This window comes from Bufo gargarizans, chromosome 3, assembly GCF_014858855.1.
Source record: "Bufo gargarizans isolate SCDJY-AF-19 chromosome 3, ASM1485885v1, whole genome shotgun sequence".
NCBI lineage: Eukaryota > Metazoa > Chordata > Amphibia > Anura > Bufonidae > Bufo > Bufo gargarizans.
Window position 1 is genome coordinate 562818198 of NC_058082.1, and position 17064 is coordinate 562835261.

The 17064-nt window shown below is 46.0% G+C and overlaps 1 protein-coding gene across 9 annotated transcripts in view; it reads left to right on the forward strand.

Annotated features, from left to right (window-relative positions):
- The first annotated feature begins 2800 nt into the window (after positions 1-2800).
- Positions 2801-17064, forward strand: part of LOC122930680 (gastrula zinc finger protein XlCGF26.1-like) — a 63408-nt gene continuing 49144 nt past the window's right edge. Inside the window, exons 1-7 of one of the 9 annotated variants that reach the window (XM_044284228.1) lie at positions 2801-3283; positions 4223-4326; positions 4627-4717; positions 4830-4997; positions 5082-5205; positions 5325-5422; positions 6597-6654. In XM_044284228.1, the coding sequence (XP_044140163.1) occupies positions 4640-4717; positions 4830-4997; positions 5082-5205; positions 5325-5422; positions 6597-6654 (526 nt within the window). In that variant the 5' untranslated portion in view covers positions 2801-3283; positions 4223-4326; positions 4627-4639. The other 8 variants (XM_044284222.1, XM_044284223.1, XM_044284227.1 and 5 more) reach the window with 8 other exon arrangements.

Here is a 17064-nt window from a genome sequence, read left to right on the forward strand (position 1 = left end):
GGTCTGACTTTGAGAGTAGTGTCCTGCGCCTTCCTGCAAACTGGGACATGAAGCTAGGTATCATGGATGAGTGTGTTTCTTGTGCTATGGCAGCAGGCACAGTTTCACTGCGCCCAGGGCCACAGCCGATGCGTGCTCCATCAGTAGCACGGCCACTTCCCTGTCCCTTACTGCTCGCCTTGCGCATATTAAATGGTATATATGCTTGCACGTATGTCACATGTACAGTAGCGCAGGTTTTGTAAATGTATGCGCAAATAAAGTACACAGATGTCACAGATATTTTTAGGATGCGCACACTTTAAACAGGAGGTATAGCGCAAGTAAAGTCGCTGTCACCACCGCCTAATAAAAAATTACACTGAATTATTGTCACTGATATTTAGGATGGGCAAATGTTATACAGGAGATGTAGCACAGGTAATGTAACTGTCCGCAGCGGACACCGTCTACAGAAAATGTACACTGGATGTCACAGATATTTTTAGGCTGCGCACACGTTGGAGATGTAGCACAGATAATGTCGCTGTCTGCAGCGGTCAAACAATTGCACGCTATTTAGCGCAGGTTGCGCAAAAAATATATATTGCTGCCACACACAATAGTCCTACAAAGGACTTTTGGGTCTCTAACAAGTATATAAACTAAAATATTCCTATTTCACTCCCTACACTATCTTTCCCTTCTGCTCTCCAGCTCTCCCTGACTAAGACTGAGCCGAACACGTGTCATCTGCTGCTATATAGCACCCGATGATGCGCTCCGGCCAGCCAATCACTGTAATGCCAGCAGCCAACATGGCTACTGGAATTACAGTAAATGGCAGTACTCACCAGCACGTGCGGGGAGGAGACTCGAGCATCGCACTCGAAAACACGCAGTATTCGGCTGAACACAGTGATGTGCCCAGCATCGCGATGCTCGAGTAAAATTAGTGTTCGGCCGAGCATGCTTTCCATACACTAGTGGTGAGCAACGCTCTCTTCGATTTGCAGCATCTGCAAAGCAGTGCACCTACACCGCTTAACCCACCATGTTGCAACTCTCTAGATTTCAATATTGCAGATGCTCGAGCATCTGTACGTGTTGCATCCGTGTTTCATGGATCATTAAGAAGAGATGCTCTGAAAATTGTTTTTCAGCTGTTCAGTGTCAGTGAAACACGGATGCAACACGGACAGAAAAAAACAGACACACGGACCCAACACAGCTCCTTCATGGACAGCTTCACGGATGCATCACTAACCACCTGGTCACGGATTTGAGCACGGACACGGATGTGTGAATGAGGCTCAACAGTGACATCTTTAACTGTATGCCTTTTAGAGATCATTCCATCTTCAGCTTGCTTAACTGTTTACAGTTAACAGTAACTTTAACCAGGGGTGACCAAATTTTGCATGCCACTACATACCTCCCAACCGTCCAGAATCCGGTAGGACAGTCCAGGATTTCAGTGGCTGCCCCGCGATCCCTGTATGGGGGAGGTATGTCCTGCTTTCTGGCAGCTGTGTCTGCATCCATAGGAAGCAGAGACAGCTGCCTATAATGATGAAGCAAGAGCCGTCCGTTGGCTCTCTGCTTCATCATTCCCCCCCCTGCTGGAGTGCCACACGGCAGGTCTGGGCAGGGGGCGGGGTCTGTGGCATGGCAGGGGCGGGACTGACCAGGATCTCTGTGTGTCCTGCTGTTGGTGTTGCTGCTGCTGGGGAACGAGGTGAGTATGTGGAGTTTTTTTTTTTGTTTGTTTGTTTTTTTACTGCCTGTGAAGGGGGCACTTTACTGGGCATATTACTGCCTGTAAAGAGCCACAGCTGGGCATATTACTGCATCTGAAGGTAGCACAGCTGGGCATATTACTGCATCTGAAGGGGGCACAGCTGGGCATATTACTGCCTGTGAAGGGTGCACAGCTGGGCATATTACAGCCTGTGAAGGGGACACAGGTGGACATATTACTGTCAGGGGGGCACTTTACTTGGCATATTACTGTCAGGAGGTACTTTACTGGGCATTCTATTGTCAGGGGGAACTTTACTGGGCATAACTACTGTGAGGGGGCACTTTACTGGGCATATTACTGCCTGTAAAGAGGCACAGCTGGGCATATTACTGCATCTGAAGGTAGCACAGCTGGGCATATTACTGCATCTGAAGGGGGCACAGCTGGGCATATTACTGCCTGTGAAGGGTGCACAGCTGGGCATATTACAGCCTGTGAAGGGGGCACATGTGGACATATTACTTTCAGGGGGCACTTTACTTGGCATATTACTGTCAGGAGGTACTTTACTGGGCATTCTATTTTCAGGGGGAACTTTACTGGGCCTAACTACTGTGAGGGGGCACTTTACTGGGCATATTACTGTTGGGGGGAACGTGACTGGGCATAACTACTGTGAGGGGGCACCTATCTAGTCATAACTACTGTGTGGTGGCATAAAGGAGGAATAATTACTGTGTGGGGGCATTTAGGGGACTGGGTGGGATTAGGTGTTTAGTTATGTTTTGGGCGGAGTTAGAGGCGTGGCCTAGTGATGAAAAAATTTGCAGTAAAATCCATCTTCCTTCGTTTTAAAAGTTGGGAGGTATGCCACTGTACATATAAGAATTATTAGATATTATGTCTGATTCAAAATATTTAATCCTGTTGACAAATGGTCTTAAAACTGGTTTAATGGGGTACTGCTGCATGGGCTTTAAAACTGCCTTACGGGTTTACGCTAGAGTGGCCGCTGGCTTCACCCAAGAAAGCCAGACCTCACTGGCCATGCCCCCCCCCCCCCAATTGCCGGCTGGGAAAAAAAACGGGGAGAGGAGAGGGAAGAAGTTTCTGAGGGGAAGGTGAGCTGGGGGCTCTCTCCCCCTCAGTCAGCCACAGGGAGCCATGTCTGCAGCTCTAGTCACTGATTGGGGGTGAGAGAAGCCTCAGTCAGTTGCTGCAGCTCACACTCAGACATCACAGTGCTGCTGTCTAAGCGTGAGCTACTGCAAGGGTGGACATCCCAGTGTCCATCCAGGTCCTGCGCCGGACGGAGGACAGGGAACCAGAAAACCGGACTCTCCGGCCTTAAACCGGACGTCTGGCCACCCTAGGTTATGCTATAGTAAAGAGGGCTGCTTCTGGGGAGAACACTAGCTGGGTAAAAGGTGGAGCAGGTTGTTGATGGCTCCCTGCTCCACCATGGCGTCCTTAGGAGGCAGAAACTGTTGAAAGTGAGACATACCACAGAAGAGCCACCAAAATCCAGAACTGCCCCATCGGATCTGGAACAGTTGGAAGGTATGACTATGGTGAGCTGATTTTCCAAATAATGAACCCTGTGTTTTGACACTTTTTGCTTTAATGTGACCCATTCAGGGCAGTGTCATAAAAGGAGTATCTTGTTTTGATCATAATAGGGACCACTTGTAGTGTCCTTTTCTTAATTATTTATAATATTTCGGTCTGTTTAATACAGTACATTCCATGTCTTTCTATTTATTGAGTGGTGTACAATTTTTTTTTTCAATGTGTCTGTTTTGGTTGAATCAAATGTCGCTTCCTGTATGTGGACAACAACTTTCTGTATTTGGAATACAAGACCCTTCCTGTGTGTGGAATACAAACTTCCTGTATTTGGAACACCAGGCACTTCCTGTCACTGGAAAACAAACTTCCTGTATTTGGAACACATGGCACTTCCTGTCACTGGAACACAAACTTCCTGTATTTGGAACACATGGCACTTCCTGTCACTGGAACACAAACTTCCTGTGTTTGGAACACATGGCACTTCCTGTTGCTGGAACACAAACTTCCTGTTGCTGGAACACATGGCACTTCCTGTCTGTGGAACACATACTTTCCGTATTTTTAACACATAGCACTTCCTGTCTGTGGAACACATACTGTCCGTATTTTTAACACATGACACTTCCTGTGGCCAGCCTCTTGTGTAGGACCAAGACTGTTGTCCCCTTAGGTATATACTCCAGGATTTTCTATGTATGGTTTAATGAATTTATTTAGTAGGTAGGTAGAGTGGGCAGGATCAGCATGATGTCACTTCCTGTTTCCAAGACAGAGTTCCCTGTTAGCAGGGAAGAGTTTGCACTGTTTCTATGTAGGCACCACTTTTATGTCTATGTGAGTTCTTACTAGCAGAAACATGCTACAAAGATATTTACTGTAAAACTATATGCTCAATAAATAAAGCTGTTAACTGTAGTACATATGTAGGACGTGGTGGTGGAGCACTGAGGACCTATCAGTGGAAGAATTATCTCCAATATGGATAATAAGGACATATGACCCTAAGGCTGAAAAAGTGATCCTGGAAAGTAGTAAGTCGATGTGATGTCCACTACCTCCTGAAGTGTAAGTCACCCCTTGTATTCATTTTATGACCATATTTTGTGATGTCTTCATTCTATCTCTGACGGCTGGATTATATTATTTTTCATATTCATACACATCAATATCTTTTTCACCTCCATTGTATCAGTAGTCCTTTATAGATCCCAATTAGTGAGACATTGTTCATCATGTCAGATGTTTTGCCAAATGTGATTTTGCACTGTTCCTTAGATACGGAACTCTCACAAATAAATATTTATTTAAAGTATAATGGTCCTTTTCATCAGTGACCCACCGAGGATGGACGAGGACAGAGACCTCATGGCTGCGAGGATATTAGACCTCACTCTAGAGATCATCTACCTGATAACTGGAGAGGTGAGAGTCTCACATGACATCATTCTTATCTCTATTAATAATACAGGTAAATGACTGGAAAGGTGAAGGACTCTTAGATTACACGTAGTGATCGGTGTCTCCCCATACACAGGATTACACAGTAGTGAAGAAGTCGTCTGGTGAGTGTGTGACACCCCAAGTGTCAGGAGGATGGAGCAGGACCCCAGGAGGCGTCACCGAGACTCCACCTCATTCCCTGATACATGAGCAGAAGATCCTAGAACTTACCAACAGGATCACTGAGCTGCTGACCGGAGAGGTGAGCGCTGCTGGGAATGCTGGGACATTATACAATAACGCCAAGGAGATGTCTGACGGATGACTGTATAATTGTGTGTGTCAGGTTCCTATAAGGTGTCAGGATGTCACTGTCTATTTCTCCATGGAGGAGTGGGAGTATTTAGAAGGACACAAGGATCTGTACAAGGACATCATGATGAAGGATCACCAGCCCCTCACATCACTGGGTAAGAGGAGATCTTCCTTCATTATAGAGGAGACCAGGTTTGAGGATCACCTAGATTCACCCATCATCTCATCATCACATACAGACAATGTATTCAGTCACTGGGTTTATTTCCTATAGATGAGTCCAGTAGGAGAAATCCAACAGAGAGATGTCCCAGTCCTCTATATCTCCAGGATTGGCCAGAGGAAAAGAAAAATGTCCCACTGGATCATCAGGTGAAATTTCTATAAATCCTCTGAAGATTAGGTAATGTAATGCAGCTCACTACTAGACTTCTCCAGCAGTGGAGTTTATGATCTTCTTTTTCTATGTAAATGTCAACTTCTTTAGTGTAAATTATTGAATAAATAACAACACAATCCCAATTAGCTGCTTCATAGGCTGACAGAATATTGTCATGTTTTGAGGTCACCATGAATGACCAGAATGGTCACTTTCTGGCTGGAGGAAAAAAAAGTTCTGTTGAATGGAGATTCTTCTCCTTTAAAGGAGTTATCCCATGATTAACCCCTTTACTAGTGTTGAGCGAACTTGTGTTTTAAGTTCGGCGTCTAAACTTCGGGTTATCGAAAAATCATGTTATGGATTCTAAATTCCGTTATGGTCCGTGGTAGCGGAATCCATAACCCGATTCTTAGATAACCCGAACCCGAACTTTAGATGCCGAACTTAAAACACAAGTTCGCTCAACACTACCCTTTACCACATATGAGAATGTCGCATGTCAGGTCTTTAAAGATTGCGCCCACTCCGGAGCGTGAGCCTGCTGTTTTACAGAGCAGACACCGAGGGCTAATGTGGCCAATTTATATGAAAGGCAAAAAAACTGAAGCACGCTCTTCCCAGACAGGAACGTCTCCCCCTGTCTGAGATTGGGGAAGGTGTTCCATTGCTGTAATAAGCCAGGGCCTGTACTAGGCTTCTAGGCTTATTACTTGCATATTACATTTGGCGGTGTATTGCGGACCACAATTTGAGGTCCGCAGCATGGGTACTGAGCAAGTACGCTCATGGGCATGAGCCCTAAGAAAGCTAGAACCAGCCCTGTACCTCACATAGATCCAGAGAGCTCCACATTCATTGCTCTAAGTATTCTGCTAGATTTATTTCAAGCTGGCCGTTCAGGAGGCGTGCACGTTTTTAGGGAGTGTTCCCTTTGTGTTGCCGTTAGTGGCAGATAGAACTGAGCAAGTGCTTCCATCTGAGGGAGCAGGACAGCAATGGGCACTTTACAGATAGATTTAATTATATGCAATTACAGTACAAACAGATACAGATCCAGGTGCTGGTTTGAAAACTTTATAGAGGTTTGACTTTCTGCATATCATATAAACTAGATATTTTTTATTTTTTCATTTTTCTCATGTCCTGAATGTGGGATTCTTGCAGGAAAGTTTTGGTGGAATGACGAGTGGACCAGAAAACCCCACATCAGAGTCAGTGAATGGTGAGAGCCTTTCAGAGATCTTGTGTTTTATTCTGCCCTTACAAATTGCTGACTCCGTTTACTTGCAGATTTTTTTTAAATTCCTCATCCAGTGAGTTGGATCTATATGTTGCTTTACTATAAAGCTTGGAGGAATATGATTTGATTAGGGATGAGCGAATTTCACAAAAATTTGTCTGCAAAGGATTCAGAATCTTTAGCAATTCGCTTTGCGTTGCATAAAAACAGTGTCTAGTGTCATTTTACTGTTAATATTGTCAGGGAGAACCACGAGGGAGGAAGAAGACATAGGATCATATGACACCGGGAGGGAGATTGCCCTGATTGGCTCAGAGGCTGAAAGACAGCTCATCAGCCAATCAGAGGGCAGTAAGCAGGGAGATCCTTATGCTAAATGATAATAAGTGCTATAATGTGTTCAGCTTCTAATCTGGAAGGAGGGTGTCTGGCTGTAACTGACAAAAAAATGATTATAGACACGAGCCATTCATTTAGTGTGATAGGGGCACCAGAGGGAGATATAGATAGAATTGTGTAGATTTTAGGGAATTTGAACAGGGAAAGCTTTGAGGGAGTGAGAGGCCGGTTACACTGTACGCATTACAGCTGCTGCAGCAGTTTAGCCTGGCAGGGAGACTGCTTTTTTCTTTTTAAAACCTCAAATTTCTACATAGGCTTACTGCCAGGACTGCACCAGGCAATGGGCCCCTATCCAGAGGAAGGGGGGAGTATACTTATTTAAAATATAACTTTTAATGTATTCTAGAAGTAACAGATTAAAAAGACTCACTAAACGGTAAAGACATACAGACACGGAAAGGACCAACTTAATGGTACCCTGCTGGTTTAGATAAAAAATTCTGCTCCGTCAATGAAGACGCGAACAGTCTTACCAGGACCTTGGTAGATGATGGGTGAGGTTCCTTGATGACAGGAGGCAGGAAACACTGGATGAGGGCCTGCTGCCGAGCTGATCATCTAGTAAATTGTGTAGGCGAGTGCCTGCTGCTGAGCTGACCATCTAAACAATTTTGTAGGTGAAGGCCTGCTGCCGAGCTGACCATCTAAACATTTAGGGTTCAGGGTCTGCTGCTGAGCTGACCCTCTAAAACATTATGGTTGAGGGCTTGCTGGTGACCCTCAAAAACAGTATGAGTGAGGGCCCGCTGGTGACCCTCAAAAACAGTATGAGTGAGGGCCCGCTGTTGAGCTGACCCTCTTAAACATTTGGAGCGAGGGCAGACTAATAAGCATGTTGATATGATGGAGGAGGAGGATGAGAAAAGGGAGATTGAACTATATACCCTTTTAAGTGGTGGAAGGAGTGCATGGGAATACAGTGTATTCAATACACCATAAAAGCCACATTTAGAGTGCCTTTATGTTCAGCCGCTTTCCTCTAGTGGAGTAGAGAAGTCAGGGGCAATCCAGGCCATTTTTAGTTAACAGGTGGATGCGCTTATCAGTTATTATGCCCCCAGCAGCACTAAATACCCACTCTGACAAAACGCTGGCAGGCCAGCACCTCCAAGGCGTAGAGCTGACACGGTCTTCTATGTACTCCTTCACCATCTTCCAAAATTTCTCCTCCTTGTGACACTAAGCCGCGCATCATGAGGGTGCTGGCGGGGTGTCATAAAACTGTCCCAGGCCTTGTAGAGTGTTGCCCTGCCTCTGTTGGAACTGCTGTATGTTCCCCTCGTCTCCCCTTCTCAGTTGGCCAAGGAACTACGGACTCTGCAGCCAGCGTTGTCAGGTGGAAACTTTTGGAACCATTTTTCCACAAGGACCTTATGGTATTGCACCATTTTACTCGTCCTTTCCACCACACGAATGAGAAATGAGAAGTTCTCTTTGTAGCAGGGGTCGAAAAGGGTGAACAACCAGTAATCGATGTCCAAAATGCGTACAATGCGAGGGTCACGGGAAAGGCAGCATAACATAAAGTCAGCCATGTGTCCCACAGTACCAACAGACAAGACTTTGCTGTCCTCATCAGGAGGATCACTCTCAATCTTCTCATCCTCTTCCTCCTTTTCTACCCATCCACGCTGAACAGATGGAATAAAACTTCCATGAGTACTAGCGTCTGTAGCGGAGGCAACCGTCTCCTGCTTCTCCTCCTCCTCATCATCCAACTTGCACTGAGAAGACGAACTGAGGGTGGTCTGGCTATCACCGTGTGTACTGTCTTCCCCATTTCCACCTCTTCCACATGCAAAGCGTCCGGCTTAATTGTGAGCAGTGAGCGTTTGAGTAGACACAGAAGTGGGATGGTTACGCTGATGATAGCATTATCGCCGCTTACTATCTGTGTTGATTCCTCAAAGTTTCTTAAAACCTCACAGAGGTCAGACATCAATACCCACTCGTCGCTTGTGAAGAGCGGAAGTTGACTGGAAAGGCGATGAGCATGTTGCAGCTGATATTTCACTACTGCCCTCTGCTGCTCACAAAGCCTGGCCAACATGTGGTACGTGGAGTTCCAGCGTGTGCTCACGTCGCACAACAGTCGGTTAGCTGGCAATTGCAAGCGCTGTTGCAGCCAGACCAGCGGAAGCTGTCAATGACTTGCGGAAATGGGTACACACGCGGCGCACCTTCACCAGTAGCTCAGGCAAATTGGGGTAGGTTTTGAAAAACCGCTGAACCACTAGGTTGAACACATGGGCTAGGCATGGTATGTGTGTGAGCTTGCTGAGCTCCAAAGCCGCCACCAAGTTACGGCCATTATCAGACACAACCATGCCTGGTTGTAGGTTGAGTGGCAAGAGCCACAGCTCAGTCTGATCTCTTATCCCCTGCCACCGCTCTGCGGCGGTGGGCTGTTTGTTACCTAAGCAGATCAGTTTAACCACTTCAGCCCCGCTAGGTGAAACCCCCTTCATGACCAGAGCACTTTTTACACTTCGGCACTACACTCCTTTCACCGTTTATCGCTCGGTCATGCAACTTACCACCCAAATGAATTTTACCTCCTTTTCTTCTCACTAATGGAGCTTTCATTTGGTGGTATTTTATTGCTGCTGACATTTTTACTTTTTTTGTTATTAATCAAAATGTAACGATTTTTTTTGCAAAAAAATGACATTTTTCACTTTCAGCTGTAAAATTTTGCAAAAAAAACGACATCCATATATAAATTTTTCGCCAAATTTATTGTTCTACATGTCTTTGATAAAAAAAAAGCGTTTGGGCAAAAAAAAAATGGTTTGGGTAAAAGTTATAGCATTTACAAACTATGGTACAAAAATGTGAATTTCCGCTTTTTGAAACAGCTCTGACTTTCTGAGCACCTGTCATGATTCCTGAGGTTCTACAATGCCCAAACAGTAGAAAACCCCCACAAATGACCCCATTTCGGAAAGTAGACACCCTAAGGTATTCGCTGATGGGCATAGTGAGTTCATAGAACTTTTTATTTTTTGTCACAAGTTAGCGGAAAATGATGATGATTTTTATTTTTTTTATTTTTCTTACAAAGTCTCATATTCCACTAACTTGCGACAAAAAATAAAAAATTCTAGGAACTCGCCATGCCCCTCACGGAATACCTTGGGGTGTCTTCTTTCCAAAATGGGGTCACTTGTGGCGTAGTTATACTGCCCTGGCAATATAGGGGCCCAAATGTGTGAGAAGAACTTTGCAATCAAAATGTGTAAAAAATGACCGGTGAAATCCAAAAGGTGCACTTTGGAATATGTGCCCCTTTGCCCACCTTGGCAGCAAAAAAGTGTGACACATCTGGTATCGCCGTACTCAGGAGAAGTTGGGGAATGTGTTTTGGGGTGTTATTTTACATATACCCATGCTGGGTGAGAAAAATATCTTGGTCAAATGCCAACTTTGTATAAAAAAATGGGAAAAGTTGTCTTTTGCCAAGATATTTCTCTCATCCAGCATGGGTATATGTAAAATGACACCCCAAAACACATTCCCCAACTTCTCCTGAGTACGGCGATACCAGATGTGTCACACTTTTTTGCTGCCAAGGTGGGCAAAGGGGCCCATATTCCAAAGTGCACCTTTCAGATTTTGCAGGCCATTTTTTACACATTTTGATTGCAAGGTACTTCTCACACATTTGGGCCCCTAAATTGCCAGGGCAGTATAACTACGCCACCAGTGACCCCATTTTGGAAAGAAGACACCCCAAGGTATTCCGTGAGGGGCATGGCGAGTTCCTAGAATTTTTTATTTTTTGTCACAAGTTAGCGGAAAATGATGATTTTTATTTTTTTCTCTTTTTTCCTTACAAAGTCTCATATTTCACTAACTTGCGACAAAAAATAAAAAATTCTAGGAACTCGCCATGCCCCTCACGAAATACCTTGGGGTGTCTTCTTTCCAAAATGGGGTCACTTGTGGCGTAGTTATACTGCCCTGGCAATTTAGGGGCCCAAATGTGTGAGAAGAACTTTGCAATCAAAATCTGTAAAAAATGGCCTGCAAAATCTGAAAGGTGCACTTTGGAATATGTGCCCCTTTGCCCACCTTGGCAGCAAAAAAGTGTGACACATCTGGTATCGCCGTACTCAGGAGAAGTTGGGGAATGTGTTTTGGGGTGTCATTTTACATATACCCATGCTGGATGAGAGAAATATCTTGGCAAAAGACAACTTTTCCCATTTTTTTATACAAAGTTGGCATTTGACCAAGATATTTTTCTCACCCAGCATGGGTATATGTAAAATGACACCCCAAAACACATTCCCCAACTTCTCCTGAGTACGGCGATACCAGATGTGTGACACTTTTTTGCTGCCAAGGTGGGCAAAGGGGTACATATTCCAAAGTGCACCTTTCGGATTTCACCGGTCATTTTTTACACATTTTGATTGCAAAGTTCTTCTCACACATTTGGGCCCCTAAATTGCCAGGGCAGTATAACTACGCCACAAGTGACCCCATTTTGGAAAGAAGACACCCCAAGGTGTTCCGTGAGGGGCATGGCGAGTTCCTAGAATTTTTTTTTTTTTGTCGCAAGTTAGTGGAATATGAGACTTTGTAAGGAAAAAAGAAAAAAAAAGAAAAATCATCATTTTCCGCTAACTTGTGACAAAAAATAAAAAATCCTAGGAACTCGCAGTGCCCCTCACGGAATACCTTGGGGTGTCTTCTTTCCAAAATGGGGTCACTTGTGGCGTAGTTATAGTGCCCTGGCAATTTAGGGGCCCAAATGTGTGAGAAGTACCTTGCAATCAAAATCTGTAAAAAATGGCCTGTGAAATCCGAAAGGTGCACTTTGGAATATGTGCCCCTTTGCCCACCTTGGCTGCAAAAAAGTGTGACACATCTGGTATCGCCGTACTCAGGAGAAGTTGGGGAATGTGTTTTGGGGTGTCATTTTACATATACCCATGCTGGGTGATAGAAATATCTTGGCAAAAGACAACTTTTCCTATTTTTTTATACAAAGTTGGCATTTGACCAAGATATTTTTCTCACCCAGCATGGGTATATGTAAAATGACACCCCAAAACACATTCCCCAACTTCTCCTGAGTACGGCGATACCAGATGTGTCACACTTTTTTGCAGCCTAGATGCGCAAAGGGGCCCAAATTCCTTTTAGGAGGGCATTTTTAGACATTTGGATCCCAGACTTCTTCTCACACTTTCTGGCCCCTAAAAAGCCTGGGCAGTATAAATACCCCACATGTGACCCCACTTTGGAAAGAAGACACCCCAAGGTATTCAATGAGGGGCCTGGCGAGTTCCTAGAAATTTTTTATTTTTTGCATATGTTAGCGGAAATTGATTTTTTTGTTTTTTTTCTCACAAAGTCTCACTTTCCGCTAACTTAGGACAAAAATTTCAATCTTTCATGGACTCAATATGCCCCTCAGCGAATACCTTGGGGTGTCTTCTTTCCGAAATGGGGTCACATGTGGGGTATTTATACTGCCCTGGCTTTTTAGGGGCCCTAAAGCGTGAGAAGAAGTCTGGAATATAAATGTCTAAAAATGTTTACGCATTTGGATTCCGTGAGGGGTATGGCGAGTCCATGGGAGATTTTATTTTTTGACACAAGTTAGTGGAATATGAGACTAAGTAAGAAAAAACAAAAACAAAAAAAAATTTCCGCTAACTTGTGCCAAAAAAAATGTCTGAATGGAGCCTTACAGGGGGGGGTGATCAATGACAGGGGGGGTGATCAATGACAGGGGGGTGATCAATGACAGGGGGGTAATCACCCATATAGACTCCCGGATCACCCCCCTGTCATTGATCACCCCCCTGGTAAGGCTCCATTCAGACGTCCGTATAATTTTTACGGATCCATGGATCGGATCCGCAAAACACATGCGGACGTCTGAATGGAGCCTTACAGGGGGGTTATCAATGACAGGGGGTGATCAGGGTGATCAGGGTGATCACCCCCCTGTCACGGATCACCCCCCCTGTAAGGCTCCATTCAGACATCCGCATGATTTTTTACGGATCCATGGATACATGGATCGGATCCACAAAAAACATGCGGACGTCTGAATGGAGCCTTACAGGGGGGTTATCAATGACAGGGGGTGATCAGGGTGATCAGGGTGATCACCCCCCTGTCACGGATCACCCCCCCTGTAAGGCTCCATTCAGACATCCGCATGATTTTTTACGGATCCATGGATACATGGATCGGATCCACAAAAAACATGCGGACGTCTGAATGGAGCCTTACAGGGGGGTTATCAATGACAGGGGGTGATCAGGGTGATCAGCCCCCTGTCACGGATCACCCCCCCTGTAAGGCTCCATTCAGACATCCGCATGATTTTTTACGGATCCATGGATACATGGATCGGATCCACAAAAAACATGCGGACGTCTGAATGGAGCCTTACAGGGGGGTTATCAATGACAGGGGGTGATCAGGGTGATCAGCCCCCTGTCACGGATCACCCCCCCTGTAAGGCTCCATTCAGACATCCGCATGATTTTTTACGGATCCATGGATACATGGATCGGATCCACAAAAAACATGCGGACGTCTGAATGGAGCCTTACAGGGGGGTTATCAATGACAGGGGGTGATCAGGGTGATCAGGGTGATCACCCCCCTGTCACGGATCACCCCCCCTGTAAGGCTCCATTCAGACATCCGCATGATTTTTTACGGATCCATGGATACATGGATCGGATCCACAAAAAACATGCGGACGTCTGAATGGAGCCTTACAGGGGGGTTATCAATGACAGGGGGTGATCAGGGTGATCAGGGTGATCACCCCCCTGTCACGGATCACCCCCCCTGTAAGGCTCCATTCAGACATCCGCATGATTTTTTACGGATCCATGGATACATGGATCGGATCCACAAAAAACATGCGGACGTCTGAATGGAGCCTTACAGGGGGGTTATCAATGACAGGGGGTGATCAGGGTGATCAGCCCCCTGTCACGGATCACCCCCCCTGTAAGGCTCCATTCAGACATCCGCATGATTTTTTACGGATCCATGGATACATGGATCGGATCCACAAAAAACATGCGGACGTCTGAATGGAGCCTTACAGGGGGGTTATCAATGACAGGGGGTGATCAGGGTGATCACCCCCCTGTCACGGATCACCCCCCCTGTAAGGCTCCATTCAGACATCCGCATGATTTTTTACGGATCCATGGATACATGGATCGGATCCACAAAAAACATGCGGACGTCTGAATGGAGCCTTACAGGGGGGTTATCAATGACAGGGGGTGATCAGGGTGATCACCCCCCTGTCACGGATCACCCCCCCTGTAAGGCTCCATTCAGACATCCGCATGATTTTTTACGGATCCATGGATACATGGATCGGATCCACAAAAAACATGCGGACGTCTGAATGGAGCCTTACAGGGGGGTGATCAATGACAGGGGGTGATCAGGGAGTGTATATGGGTGATCACCCCCCTGTAAGGCTCCATTCAGACGTCCGCATGTGTTTTGCGGATCCGATCCATGTATCCATGGATCCGTAAAAATCATGCGGAGGTCTGAATGGAGCCTTACAGGGGGGTGATCAGTGACAGGGGGGTGATCAATGACAGGGGGTGATCAGGGAGTGTATATGGGTGATCACCCGCCTGTCATTGATCACCCCCCTGTAAGGCTCCATTTAGACGTCCGTATGCGTTTTGCGGATCCGATCCATGTATCCGTGGATCCGTAAAAATCATACGGACGTCTGAACGGAGCCTGACAGGGTGGTGATCAATGACAGGGCGGTGATCAATGACAGGGGGGTGATCAGGGAGTTTATATGGGGTGATCATGGGTGATCAGGGGTTTATAAGGGGTTAATAAGTGACGGGGGGGGGGGGTGTAGTGTAGTGTGGTGTTTGGTGGGACTGTACTGACCTACCTGAGTCCTCTGGTGGTCGATCCTAACAAAAGGGACCACCAGAGGACCAGGTAGGAGGTATATTAGACGCTGTTATGAAAACAGCGTCTAATATACCTGTTAGGGGTTAAAAAATTCGGATCTCCAGCCTGCCAGCGAGCGATCGCCGCTGGCATGCTGGAGATCCACTCGCTTACCTTCCGTTCCTGTGAGCGCGCGCGCCTGTGTGCGCGCGTTCACAGGAAATCTCGCGTATCGCGAGATGACGCGTATATGCGTGACTGTGCGCCAGCCTGCCACCTCCGGAACGCACATGTGCGTTAGGCGGTCCGGAGGTGGTTAAGCACGGCCTGTTGCCGCTTCCCCACTGCAGTGCTACACTGCTTCCAGCTACTGACTGATGGCTGACTGGTGCTGCAAGATGATAATTCAGAGGTAGAAGTGGAGGAGAAGGGGGGGGGTTTGCAGCCCCTAACGTAGTTGGTGGTGGAAACCCTGACGGAAGTATGACCCACAATCCTTGGCGTCGTTCGCACCTGTGCCATCCCAGGGTACGACTCGCTCCCGGCCTCCACATTGTTCACCCAGTGTGCCGTCAGTGAAATGTAGCATCCCTGGCCAAAAGAACTTGTCCATTTGTCAGTTGTTAAGTGTACCTTCCCAATAATTGCATTGGTCAGGGCACGGGTGATGTTACGGGACACACGCTGGTGTAAGACTGGGACTGCACACCGTGAAACATATTAGTAGCTTTGGACAGAGTACCGCAGGACAGCCACCGCCATCAGGCTGCGGAAAGCCTCAGTGTCCACAAGCCTAAATGGCAACATTTCCAGGGCCAGCAATTTGGAAAGGTGTGCAGTTAGTGCTATGGTCTGTGGGTGGGTGGCTGGGAATTTGCGCTTTCATTCAAAGGCCTGGGGTATAGACATCTGTACGCTCTGCTGGGACACAGAATTGGATGTGCTAGCTGCTGGTGCTTGCAAAGGTCCAGGTGCATGTCGGGAGGCATCCTGGCCAGTACATAACACAGGGGAAGAGGAGGCAGTGGTGTGACCCGCAGACTTGTTCATGGACCCAGGTGTTCGGCCCACCTATTAGGAAGCTTTGAAGTCATGTGGCGGATCATGCTGGTGGTGGTGAGGTTGATAGTGTTCGCGCGAATCAATATATAATTAATTTGGCATGTCCATTTTTCTTACAAGCAGAGAGTTTCAAAATTTGAAAAATGCTAAATTTTCCAATTTTTCATGAAATTTTGGAATTTTTCACAAAGAAATGAGGTAAGTATTGGCGAAAATTTACCACTAACATAAAGTAGAATATGTCACGAAAAAATAATCTCGGAATCAGTAGTTATTAATGCATATAGTGACACTGGTCAGATTTGCCCAGTCCTCAAGGGGTTAAACAGGAGGTATAGCGCAAGTAATGTCGCTGTCACCAGCGGCTAATAAAAAATTACACTGAATGAATGTCATTGATATTTAAGATGCACATACGTTATACAGGAGATGTAGCGCAGGTAACGTCGCTGCCACTAGCAGCAAAAAAAATTTGACTGAATGTCAATGATATTTTGGATATGCAAACGTTATACAGGAGATGTAGCGCAGGTAATGAAACTGTCCACAGCGGACACTATCTACAGAAAAAGTACACTGGATGGCACAGATATTTTAGGCTGCGCACACGTTACACAGGAGATGTAGCACAGGTAATGTCGCTGTCAGCAGCGGCGAAAAAAATTACACTGAATGTCACTGATGTTTCGGATGCGCTAACGTTATACTGGATATATAGTGAAAGTAATGTCGCTGCAACCAGCAGCAAATTTTTTTTACTGAATGTCACTGATATTTTGGATACGCAAACGTTATACAGGAGATGTAGCGCAGGTAATGTAACTGTCCGCAGCAGACACCGTCTACGGAAAAAGGACACTGGATGTAACAATATTTTTAGGCTGCGCACACTTTGCACAGGAGAGGATAATGTTGCTGTCTGCAGAGGACAAACAATTGCAAGCTATTTAGCGCCGGTTGCGCTAAAAATATATATTGCTGCCAGACACAACTATTGTCTCCAAA